The sequence below is a fragment of the Coregonus lavaretus genome (genome assembly GCF_964263955.1).
Source record: "Coregonus lavaretus genome assembly, chromosome: 36".
Taxonomy (NCBI): domain Eukaryota; kingdom Metazoa; phylum Chordata; class Actinopteri; order Salmoniformes; family Salmonidae; genus Coregonus; species Coregonus lavaretus.
This window is the reverse complement of record NC_140023.1, coordinates 642,351-669,127: the sequence shown is the minus strand read 5'-3', so window position 1 is coordinate 669,127 and position 26,777 is coordinate 642,351. Positions and strand designations below refer to the sequence as shown.

The 26,777-nt window shown below is 45.3% G+C and overlaps 1 protein-coding gene across 1 annotated transcript in view; it reads left to right on the top strand.

The window, feature by feature from the left end:
• Positions 1–23,374, top strand: part of LOC311110499 (E3 ubiquitin-protein ligase MARCHF8-like) — a 125,026-nt gene extending 101,652 nt beyond the window's left edge. The window contains exons 4-8 of the mRNA XM_084153020.1: positions 2–87; positions 354–746; positions 8,353–8,533; positions 14,142–14,334; positions 21,564–23,374. Of these exons, the coding sequence (XP_084009146.1) occupies positions 2–87; positions 354–746; positions 8,353–8,533; positions 14,142–14,334; positions 21,564–21,868 (1,158 nt within the window). The 3' untranslated portion in view covers positions 21,869–23,374. The remainder of the gene's footprint in view (position 1; positions 88–353; positions 747–8,352; positions 8,534–14,141; positions 14,335–21,563) is intronic.
• The last annotated feature ends 3,403 nt before the right edge of the window (positions 23,375–26,777 follow it).

Below are 26,777 nucleotides of genomic sequence, written 5' to 3'. Positions count from 1 at the left end.
CTCTCTGAACGATGTGGGCCAGCGCATGGACAGCCTCTGTAGTGGACTGCATTTTATAGACCGGACCTGTTCTGAAGGAGAGCTGATGTAAAACCCGAACCACCCATCACGGACCGGAAGTCCAAGGCACTCAATGGCAAAGCAGCCACACTCCCACATCAGGCCTCAAACCTTCCTTCCTTCCCCACGCACACACACACCCACACACACCCTCACTTCGTCCCCTCGTTCACCAACAACTACAAATACCTCAACCCCGAACACTGCCTCCAACCTCCCTCTACCGGCGTCCCTCCTCCTCCTCCTCCTCCTCCTCCTCCTCCCAGCTCCAACCTCCTCCTCCTCTTCCTCCATTTCTCTCGCTCCTCTACCTCGGCCAGTCTGCAGTGTTCTGAGCTGGGGAGCTACGCTTCTCACCTCCACATCGCCAAATCCTCCAGCGCCCTGATGGGGGCCAGCGAGCCTCCCCTGGGGGGAGCAGAGGACCTCCTGGGGGATGATGAGGTGTTCGAGGTCCCCCAGGGAAGGACCGGGGCTTGGACAGGGGCTGGAGTCCCAGGAAGAGGTGCTGGCAGCGGGGTAGCAGCTCTCCTCGGAGAAGCCCCCATCTGCTACATGGACGAAGACAGCGATCTGGACCGGTTTTCGTTTCGGGACCAGTGTTCGTCACCCACCCACTCAGAGAAAACAGGGCCGCTCACGCCAGGCCCACTCTCTCCCTATTCATTGTCCGGAGACTGCTGCAGGTGGGTGATTCCTGGATTGTCACCCCGTGCTGTTATGTGGTAGAGTCCCATAGAATGCCATGGCTGGATCCTGCCCACCTCTCCTGTGACGTGACATAGGAGAGTCCTGCCCACCTCTCCTGTGACGTGACATAGGAGAGTCCTGCCCACCTCTCCTGTGACGTGACATAGGAGAGTCCTGCCCACCTCTCCTGTGACGTGACATAGGAGAGTCCTGCCCAACCCATCCTGTGAAGTGGTAGAGCCTGAACACCCCTGTGACGTGACATGGCAGTAGAGTCCTTTGGTCCACCCCCTCGCAACCTTGTGGTGGTAGATTCCTGTGGTCCACCCCCTTTCAACTTTGTGGTGGTAGATTCCTGTGGTCCACCCCCTTTCAACCTTGTGGTGGTAGATTCCTGTGGTCCACCCCCCTTCAACCTTGTGGTGGTAGATTCCTGTGGTCCACCCCCTTTCAACTTTGTGGTGGTAGATTCCTGTGGTCCACCCCCTTTCAACCTTGTGGTGGTAGATTCCTGTGGTCCACCCCCCTTCAACCTTGTGGTGGTAGATTCCTGTGGTCCACCCCCCTTCAACCTTGTGGTGGTAGATTCCTGTGGTCCACCCCCTTCAACCTTGTGGTGGTAGATTCCTGTGGTCCACCCCCTTCAACCTTGTGGTGGTAGATTCCTGTGGTCCACCCCCTTCAACCTTGTGGTGGTAGATTCCTGTGGTCCACCCCCCTTCAACCTCACTAGCTTAATGTCCTCACGTGTGACGATCAGTCACACTGTGGTCTACTCTCCAACCACGCACACCTGCACCCAAGCATGCCACACACATGCACGCCCTCCCTGCCCCAGATCAGATAAGGTAGTTGTCCTGGGAGAGAGGGACACATGAGCTCTCTGGGAGTGGGTGAAGGCTAAGGATCAACAGGCAGATTATTGGCTTCAAATAGCCTCATAAGGTCTGACTCACACACACACACACTTTGTGTCAAGCCAAGGTCGCGTGGCTCATGACCTGACCCGTGTCGGGAGGCGAGTGTAGGTGTGTGAGTGTGAGGCTACTTGCAAAATAGGATTTCAATTATTAACTCTGGCAATCCACAGGGACAGCAGGCATAGTGGGGGTGAGTGAGTGAGTGAGTGAGTGAGTGAGTGAGTGAGTGAGTGAGTGAGTGAGTGAGTGAGTGAGTGAGTGATGAGTTCAGGGGAGAGGTAGGGATAGAGACGCATCAAGTGCTTTGGCCAGAGGATGACGGTGTTGTGACTTGTTACTCCCTATAGAGACCAGACCAAGACAATTATAGAAGCTTAAGGAGCTTTAATTGCACCCTGTTCCCTTTATATGGGCCAATGCGCCCTGGCCAAAAGTAGTGCACTATGAAGGGTAATAGGGTGTCATTTGGGATGCACACATGGACTGAGATCACCACTGATCCTTCCTGTTCGCTCTGCTCTACTCTGTCCTGGCTGCTAGCCTAATGAGACAGTCTTTCTGACACTCCCTGGTTCAGGTGCTCTCCCCGGTTCAGGTCCAATCTGAACTAGAGGAAATGATCAGAAATCGAGCCAGCAAAAAATGTGTTGCAGTTTTAAAGTGCCAATGGAAACAAGATATTATAGATCAATGCAGACTTTTACGGGCATACCACTCAGAGCAGAGAAAACGGGGACGGGGTTTCCATTGAAATATTTTATACTATTTAACACGGAGAGGAGAGGAGAGGAGAGGAGAGAAAGTGTTTTAATTGCTTATTGTATGGTGACTGTGTGATCAGGGTGATTGAGGGAGGAAGAGGAGGAACAGAGGAGAGCTTTAGATGTGACTGACATCAGGGGCCTCATGCCCTAAAACATGCACGCTCCAGTTTCCACTCAAAAGTTGGCATTTATAAAAACTTAAATTGACGTGAGAATGTGCTTATCCTCCCGCAAACATTAGATCATGCGTACAAACAGTTTCTAGGGGTTGAAGTGTTGCATTGCAAGAAGGCAAAAGTAGGCTAGTAGTAGCCTTGTGCAAATGGTGAATATATACTGAGTGCACAAAACATTAGGAACACCTTCCTAATATTGAATTGAATCCCCCCCCCCCCCCCCCCCTTTGCCCTCAGAACAGCCTCAATTCGTCGGGTCATTTACAAGGTGTCGAAAGCGTTCCACAGGGATGTTGGCCCATGTTGACTCCAATGCTTCCCACAGTTGTGTCAAGTTGGTTGGCCATTCTTGATACAAACGGGAAACTGTTGAGAGTGAAAAACCCAGCAGCGTTGAAGTTCTTGACACAAACCGGTGCGCCTGGCACCTACTACCACCTACTACCATACCCCGTTCAAAGGCACTTAAATATTTTGTCTTGCCCATTCACCCTCTGAATGGCACAAATACACAATCCATGTGTCAATTTTCTCAAGGCTTAAAAATCCTTCTTTAACCTGTCTCCTCCCCTTCATCTACACTGATTGAAGTGGATTTAACAAGTGATCAATAAGGGATCATAGCATTCACCTGGATTTACCTGGTCAGTCTATGTCATGGAAAGAGCAGGTGTTCTAAATGTTTTGTACACTCAGTGTATATCATAACCATTGCAGAATAAATTCCTTACGTTATCTGGCCATGATTAGTTCATATTCCGAAAGGATCCATACAACAAATGACCATGGGCATCGTACTTGTCTTTTAGAAATGGTCACAAACTGGGCAAAGATGTCAATTCAACGTCTATTCCACGTTGGTTCAATGTAATTTCATTGAAATTATGTGAAAACAACGTTAATACAACCAGTGTGTACCCAGGGGGCAGATACAGCAAATGTCCCTGCAAATTAAAACAATTCTGCAAACACCTCCAAATACATTTGATCAAGTTCGCCATTGCTACAGTATTTCCTTTAGATACTGTCTTGGCCTAATTCCAATACTTCCAAATTATACAGCAGTTATAATGCTTGTTCACGCACGCTCATTCATGACAGGACTAAATTAAAACGGGAAACATGCGCATGTATGGCGTGCGCCAAGTTAAATCCTCCCCAGATGACATTTAGAAAGACAGATATACATACAGAGAGCGGGATAAGGAATAATCATCCTGTTTACATCCTGTTTCTAACTGGCATTTAAATGCGTTCCATGTTGAGATGCTCTGGTAGCGTCCATGGCACCTGCTCAACAAGGTGTGTTCTGGCTGACGAAGCAAGGCCAATTGAATCCCTGTTTCTATCTTATTCTCAGCCAGCAGTGCAGCAAATGCTAGTCTATTTACACCAATTTTGTCCCCACTCAACAGGCGTCTGGTAAAATATAATCTCACACACTATCTGAATTCTATTATAAATCTCTCATGAATGCTTCATGAATACCGTTATGGAGTCAGTCTGGTGTGGTACATGTTTCTGTCTGGTGTGGTACATGTTTCTGTCTGGTGGTACATGTTTCTCCGTCTGGTGTGGTACATGTTTCTCAGTGATTTGCAGAGCCGCATACAAACACACAACACACACTCTCCCTCCATCCCACTCTCTCCTCTTCTCCTCCCCAGCCATAACCTCTCTCTCTCTCCCTCCATCCCACTCTCTCCTCTTCTCCTCCCCAGCCATAACCTCTCTCTCTCTCCCTCTCTCTCTCTCCCTCCATCCCACTCTCTCCTCTTCTCCTCCCCAGCCATAACCTCTCTCTCTCTCCCTCCATCCCACTCTCTCCTCTTCTCCTCCCCAGCCATAACCTCTCTCTCTCTCCCTCTCTCTCTCTCCCTCCATCCCACTCTCTCCTCTTCTCCTCCCCAGCCATAACCTCTCTCTCTCTCCCTCTCTCTCTCTCCCTCCATCCCACTCTCTCCTCTTCTCCTCCCCAGCCATAACCTCTCTCTCTCTCCCTCTCTCTCTCTCCCTCCATCCCACTCTCTCCTCTTCTCCTCCCCAGCCATAACCTCTCTCTCTCTCCCTCTCTCTCTCTCCCTCCATCCCACTCTCTCCTCTTCTCCTCCCCAGCCATAAACTCTCTCTCTCTCCCTCCATCCCACTCTCTCCTCTTCTCCTCCCCAGCCATAACCTCTCTCTCTCTCCCTCTCTCTCTCTCCCTCCATCCCACTCTCTCCTCTTCTCCTCCCCAGCCATAACCTCTCTCTCTCTCCCTCTCTCTCTCTCCCTCCATCCCACTCTCTCCTCTTCTCCTCCCCAGCCATAAACTCTCTCTCTCTCCCTCCATCCCACTCTCTCCTCTTCTCCTCCCCAGCCATAACCTCTCTCTCTCTCCCTCTCTCTCTCTCCCTCCATCCCACTCTCTCCTCTTCTCCTCCCCAGCCATAACCTCTCTCTCTCTCCCTCTCTCTCTCTCCCTCCATCCCACTCTCTCCTCTTCTCCTCCCCAGCCATAAACTCTCTCTCTCTCCCTCCATCCCACTCTCTCCTCTTCTCCTCCCCAGCCATAACCTCTCTCTCTCTCCCTCTCTCTCTCTCCCTCCATCCCACTCTCTCCTCTTCTCCTCCCCAGCCATAACCTCTCTCTCTCTCCCTCTCTCTCTCTCCCTCCATCCCACTCTCTCCTCTTCTCCTCCCCAGCCATAACCTCTCTCTCTCTCCCTCTCTCTCTCTCCCTCCATCCCACTCTCTCCTCTTCTCCTCCCCAGCCATAACCTCTCTCTCTCTCCCTCTCTCTCTCTCCCTCCATCCCACTCTCTCCTCTTCTCCTCCCCAGCCATAAACTCTCTCTCTCTCCCTCCATCCCACTCTCTCCTCTTCTCCTCCCCAGCCATAACCTCTCTCTCTCTCCCTCTCTCTCTCTCCCTCCATCCCACTCTCTCCTCTTCTCCTCCCCAGCCATAACCTCTCTCTCTCTCCCTCTCTCTCTCTCCCTCATCCCACTCTCTCCTCTTCTCCTCCCCAGCCATAAACTCTCTCTCTCTCCCTCCATCCCACTCTCTCCTCTTCTCCTCCCCAGCCATAACCTCTCTCTCTCTCCCTCTCTCTCTCTCCCTCCATCCCACTCTCTCCTCTTCTCCTCCCCAGCCATAACCTCTCTCTCTCTCCCTCTCTCTCTCTCCCTCCATCCCACTCTCTCCTCTTCTCCTCCCCAGCCATAAACTCTCTCTCTCTCCCTCCATCCCACTCTCTCCTCTTCTCCTCCCCAGCCATAACCTCTCTCTCTCTCCCTCTCTCTCTCTCTCCCTCCATCCCACTCTCTCCTCTTCTCCTCCCCAGCCATAACCTCTCTCTCTCTCCCTCTCTCTCTCTCCCTCCATCCCACTCTCTCCTCTTCTCCTCCCCAGCCATAACCTCTCTCTCTCTCCCTCTCTCTCTCTCCCTCCATCCCACTCTCTCCTCTTCTCCTCCCCAGCCATAAACTCTCTCTCTCTCCCTCCATCCCACTCTCTCCTCTTCTCCTCCCCAGCCATAACCTCTCTCTCTCTCCCTCTCTATCTCTCCCTCCATCCCACTCTCTCCTCTTCTCCTCCCCAGCCATAACCTCTCTCTCTCTCCCTCCATCCCACTCTCTCCTCTTCTCCTCCCCAGCCATAACCTCTATCTCTCCCTCCATCCCACTCTCTCCTCTTCTCCTCCCCAGCCATAACCTCTATCTCTCCCTCCATCCCACTCTCTCCTCTTCTCCTCCCCAGCCATAACCTCTCTATCTCTCCCTCCATCCCACTCTCTCCTCTTCTCCTCCCCAGCCATAACCTCTCTATCTCTCCCTCCATCCCGCCACGCCTCTCTCCTCCTCCGTCTGTTTTTGAGGAAGACATAATGCCGTTCTCTTTTCCCTCCTGCTTTGTTTATGTTGTCATTTAATCACACCTACCTGCACGACTCAACCTAGGTGTGTGTGTGTGTGTGTGTGTGTGTGTGTGTGTGTATGTATAGGGAGGGGGTGTGTGTGTGTGAGTTCTGAGAGTATTGACTTCAGGGATAATTTCAGTGCTGCCTTTACATGTTACTCTGTATTTTCAGCAGCAACTCTGATCCCACCCTCTTCTCTCCCTCTCCCTTCCCCCTCTCTTTCTCTCCCTCTCCCTTCCCCCTCTATTCTCTCTCTCTCTCCCCTCTATTCTCTCTCTCCCTCCCCTCTATTCTCTCTCTCTCTCTCCCCTCTATTCTCTCTCTCTCTCCCCCTCTCTTTCTCTCTCTCTCTTTCTCGATTTCTCTCTCTCCATCGATTTTCTCCCTCCAACTTCCTGCTTGAGAAGAGGAGCGATGTTACAGATCTGATTGATTCCCTGAAATATACCTTTCATTTATGGTGTGTGTATGATCAGAATACTCAATAGAGGTGTGTGTGTGTGTGTATATTCGTGCGCGGGTGGGTGTGTGTGTGCAGAGTCACTGTACTGATCTCATGCCCTCCAACGGTGAATGCTGCTGTGGTAAAATACCTTGAGGTTGTTCTATTTATAAGCCATACTGTAACAAACTATCTGTGTCATTCTATGTCTACTCTAATGGATGCATCCCAAATGTCACCTTGTTCCCTATATAGTGCACTACTTTAGACCAAGGCCCATTGGGTGCCATATGGGACGAAACCCATGTCCCTCAGAAAACAGCAAATTATTAATGACTGTGAAGTTGATTCAGGAATAAAGTAGCAGAAATTACATTAGTTTGTCATTATTGAGTTTCCTCTTGGGGACATAGACAGCACAGGTGGCTTGTGGCACCTTAATAGAGGAGAACGGGCTCATAGTAATGGCTGGAACGGTGTGTACTTAACATTATAGAACACATCAAACACATAGTTTGATGCCAATTCATTCCAGCCATTATTATGAGCCATCCTCCCCTCTCCAGCCTCCTGTGATAGACAGTCTCTGTGTTGTGTTATTAGTTCTGATGTGATCAGTATTTCTGTTTGATATAAACTCTGATCTCCTCTAGGGTCACTGTGGCAGAGATGATGAGAATTTGTTGATACTGTAACTCTGTATTAGTAACTGTCTGGAGGTAATAACTCTGTATTAGTAACTGTCTGGAGGTAATAACTCTGTATCAGTAACTGTCTGGAGGTAATAACTCTGTATCAGTAACTGTCTGGAGGTAATAACTCTGTATCAGTAACTGTCTGGAGGTAATAACTCTGTATCAGTAACTGTCTGGAGGTAATAACTCTGTATCAGTAACTGTCTGGAGGTAAGAACTCTGTATCAGTAACTGTCTGGAGGTAAGAACTCTGTATCAGTAACTGTCTGGAGGTAAGAACTCTGTATCAGTAACTGTCTGGAGGTAATAACTCTATCAGTAACTGTCTTGAGGTAATAACTCTGTATCAGTAACTTCTAGAGGCTGTAACACAACAAAATGTGGAGTAAGTCAATGGGTATGAATACTTTCTGAAGGCACTGTATATCTTGTGTATCTGCAGGGGTATTAATACTTTCTGAAGGCACTGTATTTTACTTTTTTGGGGGGGACATTTTAGTCATTTAGCAGACGCTCTTATCCAGAGCGACTTACAATTAGTGAGTGCATACATTTTTCATATTGGCCCCCCGTGGGAAACGAACCCACAACCCTTGCGTTGCAAGCGCCATGCTCTACCAACTGAGCTACAGGATCTGTGTATCTGCTATGGTCTACATATCTGTGTCTGTAACTGACCCTGTGTGTCTATGTCTCTCTCTGTAGGATCTGTCACTGTGAAGGAGATGATGAGAGCCCTTTGATAACACCGTGCCACTGTACGGGCAGCCTGCGCTTCGTCCACCAGGGGTGCCTGCAGCAGTGGATCAAGTCCTCGGATACACGTTGCTGTGAACTCTGCAAGTACCAGTTCATCATGCAGACAAAGCTTAAACCCCTGCGCAAGGTGAGACAGAAGGTCTCTGGGCGGTAAACTCAATAAAGTATTGAATAATTTCGCTGTGTATTTTTGGATGGAATCAAGGCATTAGAATGTACCGGAGGCCACCAAAATGGAGCTTGTTTGGCCCGGGGGATCCTGGCTGGCTACATTTTCTATTTGGCTACTCCATGTGCTTGTAGAAAACACTGTATGTATATGTACAGTTGAAGTCGGAGGTTTACATACACCTTAGCCAAACACATTTAAACTCAGTTTTTCACAATTCCTGACGTTTAATCCTAGTAAAAATTCCCTGTCTTAGGTCAGTTCGGATCACCACTTTATTTTAAGAATGTGAAATGTCAGAATAATAGTAGAGAGAATGATTTATTTCAGCTTTTATTTCTTTCACCACATTTCCAGTGAGTCAGAAGTTTACATACACTTTGGTAGCATTGCCTTTAAATTGTGTAACTTGGGTCAAACATTTTGGGTAGCCTTCCACAAGCTTCCCACAATAAGTTGGGTGAATTTTGTCCCATTCCTCCTGACAGAGCTGGTGTAACTGAGTCAGGTTTGTAGGCCTCCTTGCTCGCACACGCTTTTTCAGTTCTGCCCACAAATGTTCTATAGGATTGAGGTCAGGACTTTGTGATGGCCACTCCAATACCTTGACTTTGTTGTCCTTAAGCCATTTTGCCACAACTTTGGAAGTATGCTTGGGGTCATTGTACATTTGGAAGACCCATTTGCGACCAAGCTTTAACTTCCTGACTGATGTCTTGAGATGTTGCTTCAATATATCCACATCATTTTCCTTCCTCATAATGCCATCTATTTTGTGAAGTGCACCAGTCCCTCCTGCAGCAAAGCACCCCCACAGCATGATGCTGCCACCCCCCTGTTTCACAGTTGGGATGGTGTTCTTCAGCTTGCAAGTGACCACATTTTTCCTCCAAACATAACGATGGTCATTATGGCCAATCAGTTCTATTTTGGTTTCATCAGACCAGAGGACATTTCTCCAAAAAGTACGATCTTTGTCCCCATGTGCAGTTGCAAACCGTAGTCTGGATTTTTATGGCGGTTTTGGAGCAGTGGCTTCTTCCTTGCTGAGCGGCCTTTCAGGTTATGTCGATATAGGACTCGTTTTACTGTGGATATAGATACTTTTGAACCTGTTTCCTCCAGCATCTTCACAAGGTCCTTTGCTGTTGTTCTGGGATTGATTTGCATTTTTCGCACCAAAGTACGTTCATCTCTAGGAGACAGAACGCGTCTCCTTCCTGAGCTGTATGACGGCTGCGTGGTCCCATGGTGTTTATACTTGCGTACTATTGTTTGTACAGATGAACGTGGTACCTTCAGGCATTTGGAAATTGCTCCCAAGGATGAACCAGACTTGTGGGTGTCCCAAAAAATTTTCTGAGGTCTTGGCTGATTTCTTTTGATTTTCCTATGATGTCAAGCAAAGGGGCACTGAGTTTGAAGGTAGGCCTTGAAATACATCCACAGGTACACCTCCAATTGACTCAAATGATGTCAGTTAGCCTATCAGAAGCTTCTAAAGCCATGACATAATTTTCTGGAATTTTCCAAGCTGTTTAAAGGCACAGTCAACTTAGTGTTTGTAAACTTCTGACCCACTGGAATTGTGATACAGTGAATTATACGTGAAATAATCTGTCTGTAAACAATTGTTGGAAAAATTACTTGTGTCATGCACAAAGTAGATGTCCTAACCGACTTGCCAAAACTATAGTTTGTTAACAATACATTTGTGGAGGTGTTGAAAAAACGAGTTTTAATGACTCCAACCTAAGCGTATGTAAACTTCCGACTTCAACTGTATGTGTGTGTGTATGTCTGTGTCTGTGTCTGTGTCTGCGTGCGCGTGTGCGCGCGCGCAATACACTCATTCTATTCTAGTTCTGCACTCCCAGAGATGACTGTGACCAGAACATTCAGATGTGACCCCCACTTGAAGACACTGACATGACAGAAAGCTGTTTTAATTCACTAATATTGATAAGAGTAGCATGAAATGGGGTTTTAGGCTTTGAATAAGATTCAGGTGAGAATTTGGAGGGTGCAATTGGTTTCAAGTGGTTTTGACATGATACACTCTTATTTCAGGCATGTATCAATCTTCATTGCTTCCAGATTCAACATTTTAATACAAATTATTTCACTGTCAATTAATTGAACGAAAGCACTTAAATAAAGGTAATTCTGATAATAGTCCTGAGTCCCCGTAGAGGAGGATACACACCCAACACACACACATGAACACCATGGAAACCAGACAAAACCCTCCTCCTCCTGTCTCTTACTCGACCCCCCCCCCCCCCCCCCTCCAAGACCCTCATGGAGGAGGTTAAACACACATACACACACAGCACACATACACTACCAGTTAACAGTTTGGACACACCTACTCATTCAAGGGTTTTTCTTTATTTTTACTATTTTCTACATTTTAGAATAATAGTGAAGACATCAAAACTATGACGTAACACATATGGAATCATGTAGTAACCAAAAAAGTGGTAAACAAATCAAAATATATTTTAGATTTTACATTCTTCAAAGTAGCCACCCTTTTCCTTGATGACAGCTTTGCACACTCTTTGAATTCTCTCAACCAGCTTCATGAGGTAGTCACCTGGAATGCTTTTCCAACAGTCTTGAAGAAGTTCCCACATATGCTGAGCACTTGTTGGCTGCTTTTCTTTCACTCTGCGGTCCAACTCATCCCAAACCATCTCAATTGGGTTGAGGTCAGATTATTGTGGAGGCCAGGTCATCTGATGCAGCACTCAATCACTCTCCTTCCTGGTCAATTAGCCCTTACACAGCCTGGAGGCGTGTATTGGGTCATTGTCCTTTTGAAAAATAAATGATAGTCCCACTAAGTGTAAACCAGATGGGATGGCGTATCGCTGCAGAATGCTGTGGTAGCCATGCTGGTTAAGTGTGCCTTGAATTCTAAATAAATCATCAACAGTGTCACCAGCAAAGCACCCCCACACCATCACACCTCCTCCTCCATGCTTCATGGTGGGAACCACACATTCGGAGATCATCCATTCACCTACACTGCGTCTCACAAAGACACGGCGGTTGGAACCATAAATCTCAAATTTGGACTCCAGAGCAAAGGACACATTTCCACCGGTCTACTGTCCATTGCTCGTGTTTCTTGGCCCAAGCAAGTCTCTTCTTATTATTGGTGTCCTTTTGTAGTGGTTTCTTTGCAGCAATTCGACCATGAAGGCTTGATTCACGCAGTCTCCTCTAAACAGTTGATATTGAGATGTGTCTGTTACTTGAACTCTGTGAAGCATTTATTTGGGCTGCAATCTGAGGTGCAGTTAATTGCCGATTTCTGAGGCTGGTAACTCTAATGAACTTATCCTCTGCAGCAGAGGTAACTCTGGGTCTTCCTTTCCTGTGGCGGTCCTCAAGAGAGCCAGTTTCATCATAGCGCTTGATGGTTTTTGCAACTGCAAATTGAAAATTTCCGGATTGACTGACCTTCATGTCTTAAAGTAATGATGGACTGTTGTTTCTCTTTGCTTATTTGAGCTGTCCTTGCCATAATATGGACTTGGTCTTTTACCAAATAGGGCAATTTTCTGTATACCACCCCTACCTTGTCACAACACAACTGATTGGCTCAAACGCATTAAGAAGGAAAGAAATTCCACAAATTAACTTTTAACATGGCACACCTGTTAATTGAAATGCATTCCAGGTGACTACCTCATGATGCTGGTTGAGAGTGTGCAAAGCTGTCATCAAGGCAAAGGGTGGCTACTTGGAAGAATCTCAAATATAACATATATTTTGATTTGTTTTAACACTTTTTTTTGTTACTATGTGAGTTATTTAATAGTTTCTACAATGTAGAAAATAGTAAAAATAAAGAAAAACCCTTGAGTGAGTAGGTGTGTCAAGGTACTGTAGATGCAGGGTAAATTCAGGACAACACCATGGAAACCAGGCCAATTCCTCCTTTCTCCTCCACTTTTCTCCTCCTCCACCTCTCTCCTCTTCTCTCCTCCTCCTCTCTCCTCCTCTCTTGTCCTCCTGACTCCTCCTCCCTATCCTCTCTCTTCCTCTTCTCTCCTCCTCTTCTCTCCTCCTCCTCTCTCTCCTCTTCTCTCCTCCTCCTCTCTCTCCTCCTCTTTCTCCTCCTCTCTCCTCTTCTCTCCTCCTCCTCTCTCCTCCTCTCTTGTCCTCCTAACTACTCCTCCCTATCCTCTCTCTTCCTCTTCTCTCCTCCTCCTATCTCCTCTTCTCTCCTCCTCCTCTCTCCTCTTCTCTCCTCCTCCTTCTCCCTTCCCTTCTCTCCTCCTCCATCCTCCTTATCCATTCTCTCCATCAGGGTAAAGTGTATTTATTATCTGTCCGCTGTTCTATAAAATGTTGCATTATTCAGGTAGAACTAGCCAGTGTGCCAGGGTATTGGTTAACAGGACTGGCACACAGATCTATAGACGGGGTGGGTTGTTTAGCAACAAAACCGATGTGTGCGCAAACGTGGAGAAAAACAGGTGGGGTTGGTTTAGAATCAAAGGATTGTTGACATGTAAACTATATTTCCTCTCCAAATCTATATAGAAAACATTTCTACATTTGCACAATTAGCTCTTGTTGTCTCTCAAATACATTGTTACAGTTGTTAGCTAGCTAGCAAATCTTTGCCATATTGGCATTGATGTGGGAGTCAAAACACCTAAAAACAAGACATGGTATCAATAACAAGATACAACGAGCTGAAACGAGCCATCTATGATTCCCCACATGGCAGCTTGTTGCCATTGTTGCTAGCTATCTGCCTGTCCAGAACAGCTTGTTGTCATGACAACACACAGACTTCTGCCTCAACGACACAACATTTTTGGGACGTTGCCAGGCAACCCGTCTATACATTTTATGTTTTAGTCATTTAGCAGACGCTCTTATCTTATACACCCTCTCTGCCAAAGAAGAGTGGATGGGCAGAGTGGGCCTGCTCCTCTCCCTGTTCCCCATTCTGTCATCCTCTCATTCTCCTCCACTCTCATCTCTCCCTTTCCTCATTTTTCATCAAATCAATACCAGAAATCAAAGCTGAAAAATACATTGTGGCCATTGGCCTTTCATTTCATGCTTGTTATAAAGGATTTCAAAGCATGTCGACATTTATGAAGGTTATTGAGATATTGCATCAGCTATTCAGACGTGTAATGTACCAAAACCCTTTAGCAATATGTATTTGAATTTGACCATTGATTTCAATAGGTTTCATGGATCAATAAAGAAACCCTCCTATGTGTTGGATCTATGAGAGGTCTAACGATGTGGTTGAGTGGTACTGGACAGCTGATAAATTGTTAACCAGCATCAGTGTGTAACTGAATGATTCACATCACACTGACTGAGTGATGACCATCAAATATTTAGCACTCAGTTTAAGCAGCTTCTGAAGAGGGCACTTTTTGCCAGACTGCTCATAGTCCATTGATAGTCAATCGCCCAAACCCTGTCCAAAAGAACACAATGGAGTCTTTGAGTGTGTGTATGTGTGTATTTATGTGTGTGTGTGTCTTTCGTTTTTTTTCTCTCTCTCTCGCTCCTCTCTCAGTGGGAGACGCTCCAGATGACGTCTAGTGAGAGGAGGAAGATCATTTGTTCTGTGACGTTCCATGTCATCGCCATCACCTGCGTGGTGTGGTCGCTCTACGTGCTCATCGACCGCACTGCAGACGAGATCAGAGCAGGTCAGCACAGTCACCAAAAACAGCACAACACCCTTCAGCATGGACACTACACACTACATACCCTTCAATTATTTCACTGCACGCTAAAAACACCACTACACACCTTAGAACAGTCACACACTCCTCAGCATGGACAGTGCACTCCAAAAACACCACCCCTCACTGAATACAGTGACAGCATTCCGAAAACACCACAACACCCCTCACTGAATAGAGCGACGGCAAAACACAATACACAACTCTAGTACAGTACAACATGACACACACTCTCTCTCGGGTCAGGCCCGTTCACGCAGATTGACATGTTGTGTTTCTGCTCTGATCGTAATAAATAGTTAGTACCCGTCCGTAATAACAGGCCAGTATCCACTGTATATCTTTCTCTATCTCTGTCTTCTTACATCAAGTAATTTGGCAGGTAGTACTCTCAGCATGTCGCAAAGACAATTAGGACGTTTATTCTGGGTCTGTTAAGATGTTATTGTACTGCTAAGGAGAATGGGGGGAGAGGGAGAGAGAGAGAAAACCACCATCTGTTTTCACCAGTTTGACTAGGGAGTATACGGGCATGTTAAACTGAGTTATACTGTATAGTGTACATTCAATCATCTGTACTCTCTCTCTCTCTCTCTGTCTATCACTGGTAATACATTGTAATGACAATCTCTTCACCCATGCAGCCGGAAGAATCCCAGGTAAACTTTTGACCTTTGACCTTTAACCCTGTTTTATGTCATTTCCTGTGAGACTGGGCTCTGGTGTTTAGGGCTTTCTCTAATTTCAAATCAAATTTTATTTGTCACATGCTTCGTAAACAACAGGTGTAGACTAACAGTGAAATGCTTACTCACGGGTCCTTCCCAACAATACAGAGAGAAAGAAAATAGAAAAATAATAGAAAAGTAAAATTAGTAATAATAAAAGTAATAATAGATACACAATGAGTAACTATAACTTGGCTATATGCAAGGGGTACCAGTACCTAGTCGATGTGCAAGGGTATGAGGTAATTGAGGTAGATATACATATAACTAGGAACAAAGTGACAGATAGTAAACAGTAGCAGCAACGTATGTGATTAATCAAAAAAGTTAGTGCAAAAAGGGTCAATGCAGATAGTCCAGGTAGCTACAGTATTTGGTTAACTATGTAACAAACTATTTAGCAGTCTTATGGCTTGGGGGTAGAAGCTGTTCAGGGTCCTGTTGGTTCCAGACTTGGTGGCTGGAGTCTTTGACAATTTGTAGGGCCTTCTTCTGACACTGCCTGGTATAGAGGTCCAGGATGGCAGTGAGCTCGGCCACAGCGATGTACTGGGACGTCCACACTACCCTCTGTAGTGCTTTGCGTCGGATGCCAAGCAGTTGCCATTCCAAACGGTGATGCAGCCAGTCAAGATGCTCTCAGTGGTATAGCTGTAGAACTTTTTGAGGATCTGAGGGCCCATACCAAATCTTTTCAGCCTCCTGAGGGGGAAGAGGCGTTGTCGTGCCCTCTTAACGACTGTGTTAGTGTGTTTGGACCATCATAGATCCTTAGTGATGTGGACACAGAGGAACTTGAAGCTCTCGACCCGCTCCTCTACAGCCCTGTCGATGTGAATGGGGGGCGTGCACAGCATTAATTTAATGTAGTCCATGATCAGCTCCTTTGTCTTGCTGACGTTGAGGAGGAGGTTGTTGTCCTGGCACCACACTGCCAGGTCTCTGACCTCCTCCATATAGGCTGTCTCATCGTTTTCGGTGATCAGGCTTACCACAGTCGTGTCATCAGCAAACTTCATGATGGTGTTGGAATCGTGTGCGGCCACGCAGTCGTAGGTGAACAGGAGTACAAGAGGGGACTAAGCACGCACCCCTGAGGGGCCCCTGTATTGAGGGTCAGCGTGGCGGATGTGTTGTTCCCTATCCTCACCATCTGGGGGTGGCCCGTCAGGAATTCCTGGATCCAGTTAGAGAGGGAGGTGTTCAGTCCCAGTGTCCTTGGCTTAGTGATGAGCTTGGAGGGCACTATGGTGTTTAACGCTGAGCTGAAGTCAATGAACAGCATTCTCATGTAGGTGTTCCTTTTGTCCGAGTGGGAAAGGGCAGTGTGGAGTGCAATAGCAATTGCATCATCTGTGAATCTGTTGGGGCGGTAGATGAATTGGAGTGGGTTCAGGATGTCTGGGATGATGGTGTTGAAAGCATTTCATGGATACAGATGTGGGTGCTACGAGGCAGTAGTCATTCAGACAGGTTACCTTGGCGTTCTTGGGCACAGGGACTATGGTGGTCTGCTTAAAACATGTAGGTATTACAGACTGGGTCAGGGGGAGGTTGAAAATGTCAGTGAAGACACTTGCCAGCTGGTCAACGCATGCTCTGAGTATGCATCCTGGTAATCCATCTGGCCCTGCGGCCTTATGAATGTAAACCTGTTTAAAGGTCTTACTTACATCGGCCACAGAGAGCGTGATCACACAGTCGTCCAAAACAGCTGGTGCTCTCACGAATGGTTCAGTGTTGCTTGCCTCAAAGCAAAGATAGAAGGCTCGTCTGGTAGGCTTGTATCACTGGGCAGCTTGCGGCTGGGTTGCCGTTTGTAATCCATGATAGTTTGCAAGCCTTGCCACATCTGACAAGCATCAGAGCCCGTAGGATTCGATCTTAGTCCTGTATTGACGCTTTGCCTGTTGGATGGTTAGTCTGAGGGTGTAGCGAGATTTCTTATAAGCGTCCGGGTTAGTGTCCTGCTCCTTGAAAGCGGCAGCTCTAGCCGTTAGCTCAGTGCGGATGTTGCCTGTAATCCACAACTTCTGGTTGGGATATGTACGTACGGTCACTGTGGGGATGATGTCGTCGATGCACTTATTAATGAAGCAGGTGACTGTGGTAAACTCCTCAATGCCATCGGATGAGTCCCGGAACATATTCCAGTCTGTGCTAGCGAAACAGACCTGTAGCTTAGCATCTGCTTCATCGGACCACTTCCGTATTGAGCGCGTCACTGGTACTTCCTGTTTGAGTTTTTGCTTGTAAGCAGGAGGATAGAGTTATGGTCAGATTTGCTAAATGGAGGGCGAGGGAGAGATTTGTATGCGTCTCTGTGTGGAGTAAAGGTGATCTAGAGTTGTTTCACCTCTAGTTGCACAGTTGTTGTGCGGTCTTAGTGCCAGCATCGGTTTGTGGGGGTAAATAGACCGCTACGAAAAATATAGATGAAAACTCTCTTGGTAAGTATACTGAACAAAAATATAAACGCAACATGCAACAATTTCAAAGATTTTATTGAGTACAGTTCATATAAGGAAATCAGTCAATTGAAATCAATTCATTAGGCCCTAATCTATGCATTTCACATGACTGGGAATACAGATATGCATCTGTTGGTCACAGATACTTTTATTTTTTTAAGGTTGAGGCATGGATCAGAAAACCAATCAGTATCTGGTGTGACCACCATTTGTCTCATGCAGCGCGACATATCTCCTTCACATAGAGTTGATCAGGCTGTTGATTGTGGCCTGTGGAATGATGTCCCACTGGATATTGGCGGGAACTGGAACACGCTGTCGTACACGTAGATCCAGAGCATCCCAAACATGCTCAATGGGTGACATGGGTCCGTGCATTATCATGCTGAAACATGAGGTGATGGCGGCAGATGAATGGCACGACAATGGGCCTCAGGATCTCGTAACGGTATCTCTGTGCATTCAAATTGCCATCAATAAAATGCAATTGTGTTCATTGTCTGTAGCTTATGCCTGCCCATACCATAACCCCAACGCCACCATGGGCCACTCTGTTCCAACGTTGACACAGCAAACCGCTCGCCCACAGGACGCCATACATGTGGTCTGCGGTTGTGAGGTCAGTTGGACGTACTGCCACATTCTCTAAAACAACGTTGGAGGCGGTTTATGGTAGAGAAATTAACATTCAATTATCTGGCAACAGCTCTGGTGGACATTCCTGCAGTCAGCATGCCAATTGCATACTCCCTCAAAACTTGAGACATCTGTTGCATTGTGTTGTGTGATAAAACTGCACATTTTAGAGTGGTCTTTTATTGTCCCCAGCACAAGGTGCACCTGTGTAATGATCATGCTGTTTAATCAGCTTCTTGATATGCCACACCTGCCAGGTGGATGGATTATCTTTGCAAAGGAGAAATCCTCACTAACAGGGATGTAAACAAATTTGTGCACCAAATTTGAGCGAAATATGCTTTTTTTTGGGTATGTAACATTTCTGGGATCTTTTATTTCAGCTCATGAAACATGGGACCAACACTTTACATGTTGCATTTATATTTTTGTTCAGTGTAGTATGGTCTACAGCTTTTCATGAGGTATTCTAACTCAGGCGAGCGGCACCTCGAGACTTCCTTAATATTAGAGATCATGCACCAGCGGTTGTTAACAAAGAGACACACATCTCCCCCCTTGAGCTTACCCGATGTTGCCGTTCTGTCCTGCCGATGCATAGAAAAAGCAGCTAGCGTATTATACGTCCTCGTTCAGCCAAGTTTCCGAAAAACATAGGATATTACAGTTCTTTGGGTCCTGTTGATAGGAACGGAGCTCGTCCAGTTTGTTCTCCAGTGATTATACATTCGCCAATAGAACGGAGGGTAGAAGCGGATTATTTGCTCGTTGCCGTAGTTTCATCAGGGTACCCACAGTCGGACTCTATATATGACCGACCGGCTCGATTCGGTCTTATGTAGCAAAATGGTGTGTTTTACATTGGATAAAAGTAGAGACTCAGAGCTAGAAAATGGTATATCATACACTACAGTTGAGGAACAATGGGAAAGTAATTCTACTTTGAAAGTTGATAAACTTGTAGCCTCACCTTTGAGAAAATGGCCCTTGAATGTTTTGGTACCAACTGGAGAGCTCTTCTTTGTCTACACCCCATTAAGCATCATTCACACCCTCTTAAGCTTTAGGCCCACCCATCTTTTTAAGGATTCACATGTGAGGCTATGTACTAAACAACCAAAGATTTCAATACTAAAGGCTGGTTTAAACTACGGGTGTGTTCGTAAATGTAATATTGGCGTTCGTAAACTCAGAGCGTTGTCAGATTGTCCGTTTGTAAATTCAGAGCGTTTCGCTTTCGTAGCGTTCAGAGCACACACTGGACACTCTGGCCGAGGAGTAGGGTTGATCCGAGCGTTCTAACCTAACAACAGCAGTCAAGCACCCAAGCTAACTGGCTAACGTTGGCTAGCTTGCTAGCTACTTCCAGACACAAATGAGAGAACAGCTCACTGACCATTTTACTCACCCTAGCAGAGCTGGTTAGGCTGTTTTTATGTTATCCAGAGCGTTGGTGACTGCAACTGTGCGGCTGGCAACAATTTAATTACGCTTTTTTGCCAACGTTTACTGACACCGGCCATATTCAACAGGTGTTGAGCGTTCGTAAATTTGTCAGTTATTCGGCGCTCTGGCACACTCAGACGAGAGTGCACAGAAATCGGTAGATTTCCAGAGCAAATTTACCAGCTACGTCTATCGACAATTGTCGCAGTGACATCATAAACATTCTATTGAAATAGTTACTTGCATAGTGGAGTCTTTTGTTTAGACATGTAGCTATATAGCTAGCTAAACAATGAACCAGAATCCCAACTCATAATGTTACTACCCTCCATGAATCTGCAGGTAGCTAACCAACCAGGTTCAATGTTAGCTAGCTAACATTAGGCTATAACTAGCAATGTAAATGGCTCTGAGATACTAATAATATTACTACACAGATCACACACGTAACGTTAGCTAGATAGCCAGCCAGCTAACATTAGCTAGCTAGCAAACTACACTTTAACTTGAAATGAAAATGACTTTCTGACTAAATTAGAAACGTGTAATATCTGAAAATGTAGCTAGCTAGACTATCTTATACATGGATGGACGCTTCTCCCTCTCTGTCACGGATGCCATGGTTGCCCTTTGTTTGAAGATGTAATCCGGAGACAGATGTTTTATAAAACAGCCTTCTGTGTGTTCTCTTTTCGACTCTGTCTGCATGTTTGCAATCCAAATGCCAGAATTTTCTCCATCTCCTTAGCTATCATACGCTAATTCCACTGATTTCAAAACTCGGTCCTCCAGAAAGCGGAGAGCAACACTTATGCAGTTCTACTACGTGATGTCTTTCAAAAAAGCAGAGTTAGAAAGGATTACATACACATACTGACCAGCTTATGTTATAGACCGAAGCGTGCTACATGGCAGACCAATCCGAACTCATCTCTCGGCATGTCCAGCCCACTCATTATCTCAGCCAATCATGGATAGCGGGAAGGTTGCTGTCTTTTTCTGTGGCTAAACCAACTAGGCTCCTAATTTAACAATTGTATTCATATTTACAGATGGCATACAAGTTTGATATTGAGGCACATGAAAGTTCACATGTTCCAGAAGGCATTTCTGCCAAAAAACACATTTTGATAAAAAAAAAGTGAATGTTCAAATGGCGCTCCTGTGAAGTAGTGACGTGCGACATATGCGTAGTTTCCTGAAACGAGTCACATATAGCCCTCTCTTTCTCTAGCGAGTGTCGGGGATTAGGGCCTGGTCCGAAATGAGCAGTATGTCCTGTGCCGCCAACTCATTGAAGTAGAAATCTTCATCCAAATCGAGTTTAGTGATCGCTGTTCTGATGTCCAAAAAAACAAAAAACAGCATAATTGGTCAGGAGGCCGTAAAACAGTCCAGCGCCATTCTCATTTCATCTTTCCTTGTTTCCTCTCAACCTCTCTCCTCACCTATACCTCAAATAATCCCCCCACAAGGACAAAAAGAAAACCCACCCTTTCCTTTCTTGCACTTTTCTTACTAGCACTGACTTTGCTGATAGGGGCTTTATTGAGGAAAAGTTTTACTTACTATGACTGTGATATGTGGTTGTCTATACCTTGACATGAATGCACTAACTGTAAGTCGCTCTCGATAAGATTGTCTGCTAATGTCAAATGTTTTTAAAACGCATTGGAGAAGGAGGAACGTTGGACCTTCTTCTCCAATCTGTTTGGGAAGGAGGTAAGGAGATAGGACGCAAGGAATTGCGGAAAGACTAATTGAGATAGAACCCAGTTCCTGTTCCTACTTCCTACATGACCCTATCTACACCCATTTCTTGAATCTTTCACCATTCACCATCTCTTAACTTGAAATAATGATTATTATAGCATCGTCATCCTAGATAAGCACATATCTATGGCTGTGACTGTTTGCGATGTATTTTATATGTCTCTCTTCTCTCTCTCTCTTCTAACCCTAACCCCAGGTATCCTGGAGTGGCCATTCTGGACCAAGCTGGTGGTGGTGGCCATCGGCTTCACTGGCGGCCTGGTCTTCATGTACATCCAGTGTAAAGTCTACTTCCAGCTGTGGCGGAGACTCAAGGCCTACAACCGGGTGATCTACGTCCAGAACCGCCCGGAAACGTGTAAAAAGCAGATGTTGGAGAAGCCGCCCCTCATGGAGCCCAATGTGGAGCACAAGGAGGCTCTGGTCCCCACCCAGTCAGACACAAACTCCTCCCAGTACACAGAGACAGAAGACTACAGTATGGAAGTGCTCCATGTCTGACCCACATATACTGACACACAGTGACACACCATGTCTGACCCACATCAAGTGCCTTCAGAAAGTATTCACACCCCTTGACTTTTTCCACATTTTGTTGTGTTACAACCTGAATTTAAAGTTGATTAAATTGAGATTTTGTCACTGGCCTACACACAATACCCCATAACGTCAAAGTGGAAATATGCTTTAAAAAAAAAGTGAAATGAAAAGCTGAAATGTCTTGAGTCAATAAGTATTCAATCCCTTTGTTATGACGAGCCTAAATACGTTCAAGAGTAAAAATGTGCTTAACAAGTCACATAAGTTGCATGCACTCACTCTGTGTGCAATAATAGTGTTTAACATGATTTTTGAATTACTACCTCATCTCTGTATCCCACACATACAATTATCTGTAAGGTCCCTTAATCGAGCAGTACATTTCAAACACAGATTCAACCTCAAAGACCAGGGAGGTTTTCCAATGCCTCAAAAGAAGGGCACCTATTGGTACATTTAAAAAAAGCAGACATTGAATATCCCTTTGAGCATGGTGAAGTTAATAATTACACTTTGGATGGTGTATCAATACACCCAGTCACTACAAAGATACAGGCGTCCTTCCTAACTCAGTTGTCAGAGAGGAAGGAAACCACTCAGGGATTTCACCATGAGGCCAATGGTGACTTTAAAACAGTTACAGAGTTTAATGGCCGTGATAGGAGAAAACTGAGGATGGATCAACAACATTGTAGTTACTCCACAATACTAACCTAAATGACAGTGAAAAGAAAGAAGCCTGTACAGTATAACAAATATTCCAAAACATGCATCCTGTTTGCAACAAGGCACTAAAGTAATAATGCAAAAAATGTGGCAAAGCAATTAACTTTTTGTCCTGAATATAAAGTGTTATGTTTGGGGCAAATCCAATACAACACATTACTGAGTACCACTCTTCATATTTTCAAGCATAGTGGTGGCTGCATCATGTTATGGGAATGCTTGTAATCGTTAAGGACTGGGGAGTTTTACAGGATAAAAAAGAAACGGAATGGAGCTAAGCACAGGCAAAATCCTAGAGGAAAACCTGGTTCAGTCTGCTTTCCACCAGACACTGGGAGATGAATGAACCTTTCAGAAGGACAATAACCTAAAACACAAGGCCAAATCTACACTGGAGTTGCTTACCAAGAAGACAGTGAAGGCTCCTGAGTGGCTGAGTTACAGTTTAGACTTAAATCTACTTTAAAATCTATGGCAAGACCTGAAAATGGTTGTCTAGCAATGATCAACAACCAATTTGACAGAGCTTGATGAATTTTTTCAATAGAAATTGGCAAATGTTGCACAATCCAGGTGTGGAAAGCTCTTAGAGAATTACCTAGAAAGACTCACAGCTGTAATCACTGCCAAAGTTGCTTCTACAAAGTATTGACTCAGAGGTGTGAATACTTATGTAAATGTGATATTTCTGTATGTCATGTTTTCACTTTGTCTTTATGGGGTATTGTGTGTAGATGGGTTGAGAAAAAACATATATTTAATGCATTTAGAATTCAGGCTGTAACACAACAAAAAGTGGAATAAGTCAAGGGGTGTGAAAACTTTCTGAAGGCACTGTATACTAACACACAGGGACACATCATTTACATTTTAGTCATTTAGCAGACGCTCTTATCCAGAGCGACTTAGTTATTGAGTGCATACATTTTTCATACTGGCCCCCCGTGGGAATCGAACCCACAACCCTGGCGTTGCAAGCGCCATGCTCTACCAACTGAGCTACAGGAGGCCAACGTATATAAACACACACATGAGTGCCACAGGAGGTTGGTAGCACCTTAATTGGGGAAGATGGGCTCATGGTAATGGCAGGAGCAGAATCAGTGGAATGTGTCAAATACATCAAACACATGGTTTGATGCCATTCCATTCGCTCCGTTACAGCCATTATTATGAGCCGTCCTCCCCTCAGCAGCCTCCACTGATGAACGCACAGAGTGAAACACACACACAGATATACAAAATACTATAGTATGGATGTCGTCCTGAGGAGGTGTGACTGACCCACCCTGATCCCACCGTCCCCACACAGTCTGAGACAGGACTACAGTATGCAGGAGTATGGACCAACAACCCTCAGCCTCTCAGCCTCCTTCTTTCTCCCAGGACTTTCTCCACTGAGGCCCGAAGAGCCCATAGACACCTCTACACACACACACACACATCTCTAGGGGAACAGGACTGAGACAGATGAACTCACTCTGCTCCAGAGGTTTCAGTGTTTCTGTTTCGTTGTTTGTTTGTTTGTTAGCTTGTATGTTTGGTTTATTTGTTTTACTAACTGTGAGTCGTTGGCTAAAGCACCGCCGGATCTCTGGAACATTCTAGAACACTTTGGAACATTCTAGAACATTCTGGAACATTGAACATTCCAACAACTACTGCCACCATACCGCTGACGTCCGAGAGCCCGCTAAGGCCTGCATGCCCGCCTCTCTGGGTTTGGGTCTGTACTGGTCTCGACCAGATCAGACCGGATCGGACTGGATTGTACCGGATCTGACCATGCATTGAAGCACTTTTTAGTTCCCACCAACATCCCTCTCACCCCTTTTCTCTTTTAATCTGAGTCAAGTTCTTTATAGTATATCCCAGCAAACAGGGGACGTCTCTAGGACATTAAACGATGTTCCCATTAGTTCCCTTTTAGGGTTTCGGCAAGACGTTATCCATAAGGGGACATCAGTGCAGGTCCCGGTCTGGTCGCAGTGTAACGTTATAATACGTTTTTTTATGTCCACTAGGGAACTTTACAAACTTTTGACGACCATTTCGTGATGTTTCCGGGAAGTCCTAAGGACACATTTTTGTTTGCAGGATAATTGTGGGAAATTATACAGACATTTGTGGGGAAATCTTTTGTTTTACATTTGAGATTTCTGTCCCACACACAGACACATACACACCTGCCCTCCCTTGGATGACAAAAAAGGAATTGAGAATGATGGGGGGGGGGGGAGCAATGAATGATGGGGGGGGGGGGGAATTGAATTTTGCCAAAATGATCATTTCCCTTTTCGACAAGAAAAACAAACAAACACTGAAAGTCAATACTATATATGGCCTACTGGTTACTCAAGCTCTGTGGTTTTTACATCTTGTTTGGGTTGGGTTGATACAATATTGATACAACGTTGATACAACCAAAACACAACGTTGGGATAACATCAGATCTAGCCATCCACCTGACATTACCTCCCTCTACCATATGAACTCTCTAAAGGCTCTGAGAAGAATGTAACGTTTTTAAAACCATTTTCTACCAACCATTCAGTCACAGGAAATTGCTAGATAATCTCCCATGTCAGTCATCATCTTAACATGACCTTTGGAAAACCAACCAATCGGTCATCTTTTTTCTATTGTGCGAATGATACAGTACTTATGGTATTCCATGTGCAGTTTTTAATAATAATAATCTGTTGTTAATTATGTTGGTGTAATCATGGGTTTTATGATGCCTTGAGGAAGCTACAGCCTGCTATATTTAGACTGTTATCTCATCCTGTCATCCTCCTCTCTTCTCAAGGCAGTTTACAGTGGGCCTATTGACTTCTCTGATCACACTGATAATGATAATGCAGATGGGATTATTAAAATCCTCATTTACATAAGATTATATTAATTTGATCACTGGCTGTTTATTTTCATCCAATGAGCTACAGAGGCAGAAGGCATGGAGTACAGGGCCTATTATTATGAGACAACCAATCACCATCATCTACCATCCTCTGACCAGCTCCCTCTGCTCAAGCCATGAACTGACCCTCTCCATCTTCGGAGGATGCAGCTTTCAGAGACTTGTCCTCTATTGGTTGACCTGTCCTAATATATTGCTGCTTTGGTTTTCGCTCTTTGCTTTGAGAGTTGAGGAGCTGACTGGGTCACCATCTAGTGTTGGGAGTAGGAAAGTGCAGTCTGAACAGGGACGTTGTGGTTTCCTCAAGGCAACACTGTGTTTTGGGCTTACAGTCTGTTGTAAGTGCTTTTATATCTGTGGGAGAACAGCAATGCCAGGGTCCTCTCTGGCCTTATACAACCATTCCAGCAAACACACATTTTTATCAACAGTGTATTTGATACTAGTGTAAACATACACACGACAACAACAGAGGTCCAACCTTGACACTTCTAATGTACGATGACGACAAACAAAACCAAAATCAACATCTGATTTCCTGTAATGTAAAGCCCCATTGTATTCTGGGATTTGGTGTCTAATTTGTGTAAAAGTCAGGATTAGAGTTGTGGGTGGCAGGTAGCATGGTGGTTAGAGTGTTGGGCCAGAAACCGAAAGGTCACTGGTTCAAATACCCGAGCCGACAAGGTGAAAAATCTGTTGATGTGTCCTTGAGCAAGGTGCTTAACACTAATTTGTGCCAAGGACGCTGTACTACTAAATCTGACCCTGTAAATCAACACATTTCACTGCACTTATCTGGTGTATGTGACATTATTTTGTATTTGAGAAGCATGTTTGATTATAAGGGCCTCATGCTTTCTCAGAACATATTATTATTGTATTATACAGCTGTGGACTCACACAGTCCCCTGTATGGTGTACATTTTAGGACACCCTCACACAGTCCCCAAGATGCTCTTTACGATTAGACAGAAAAAGTGCAATTACCTTAGCTGACCTGGTCAATTCACTAGTACTGTCGCTCTCATCCAAGGTTGACTCTCTGGATACATTATGATTATTTCAACATTTTCTGTGTTTCAGTTTTTTTTAAGAAAAATATTTGTTTGCATCAAAAGAGACCCCTTTATGCAACTAATACTAGCAGTACCCAACTCCAGACATGAGCTAGTTGAGCTTTCCCCTGGAAACCAATTCCATCTCTGTGTGTTCTCCTCCTGT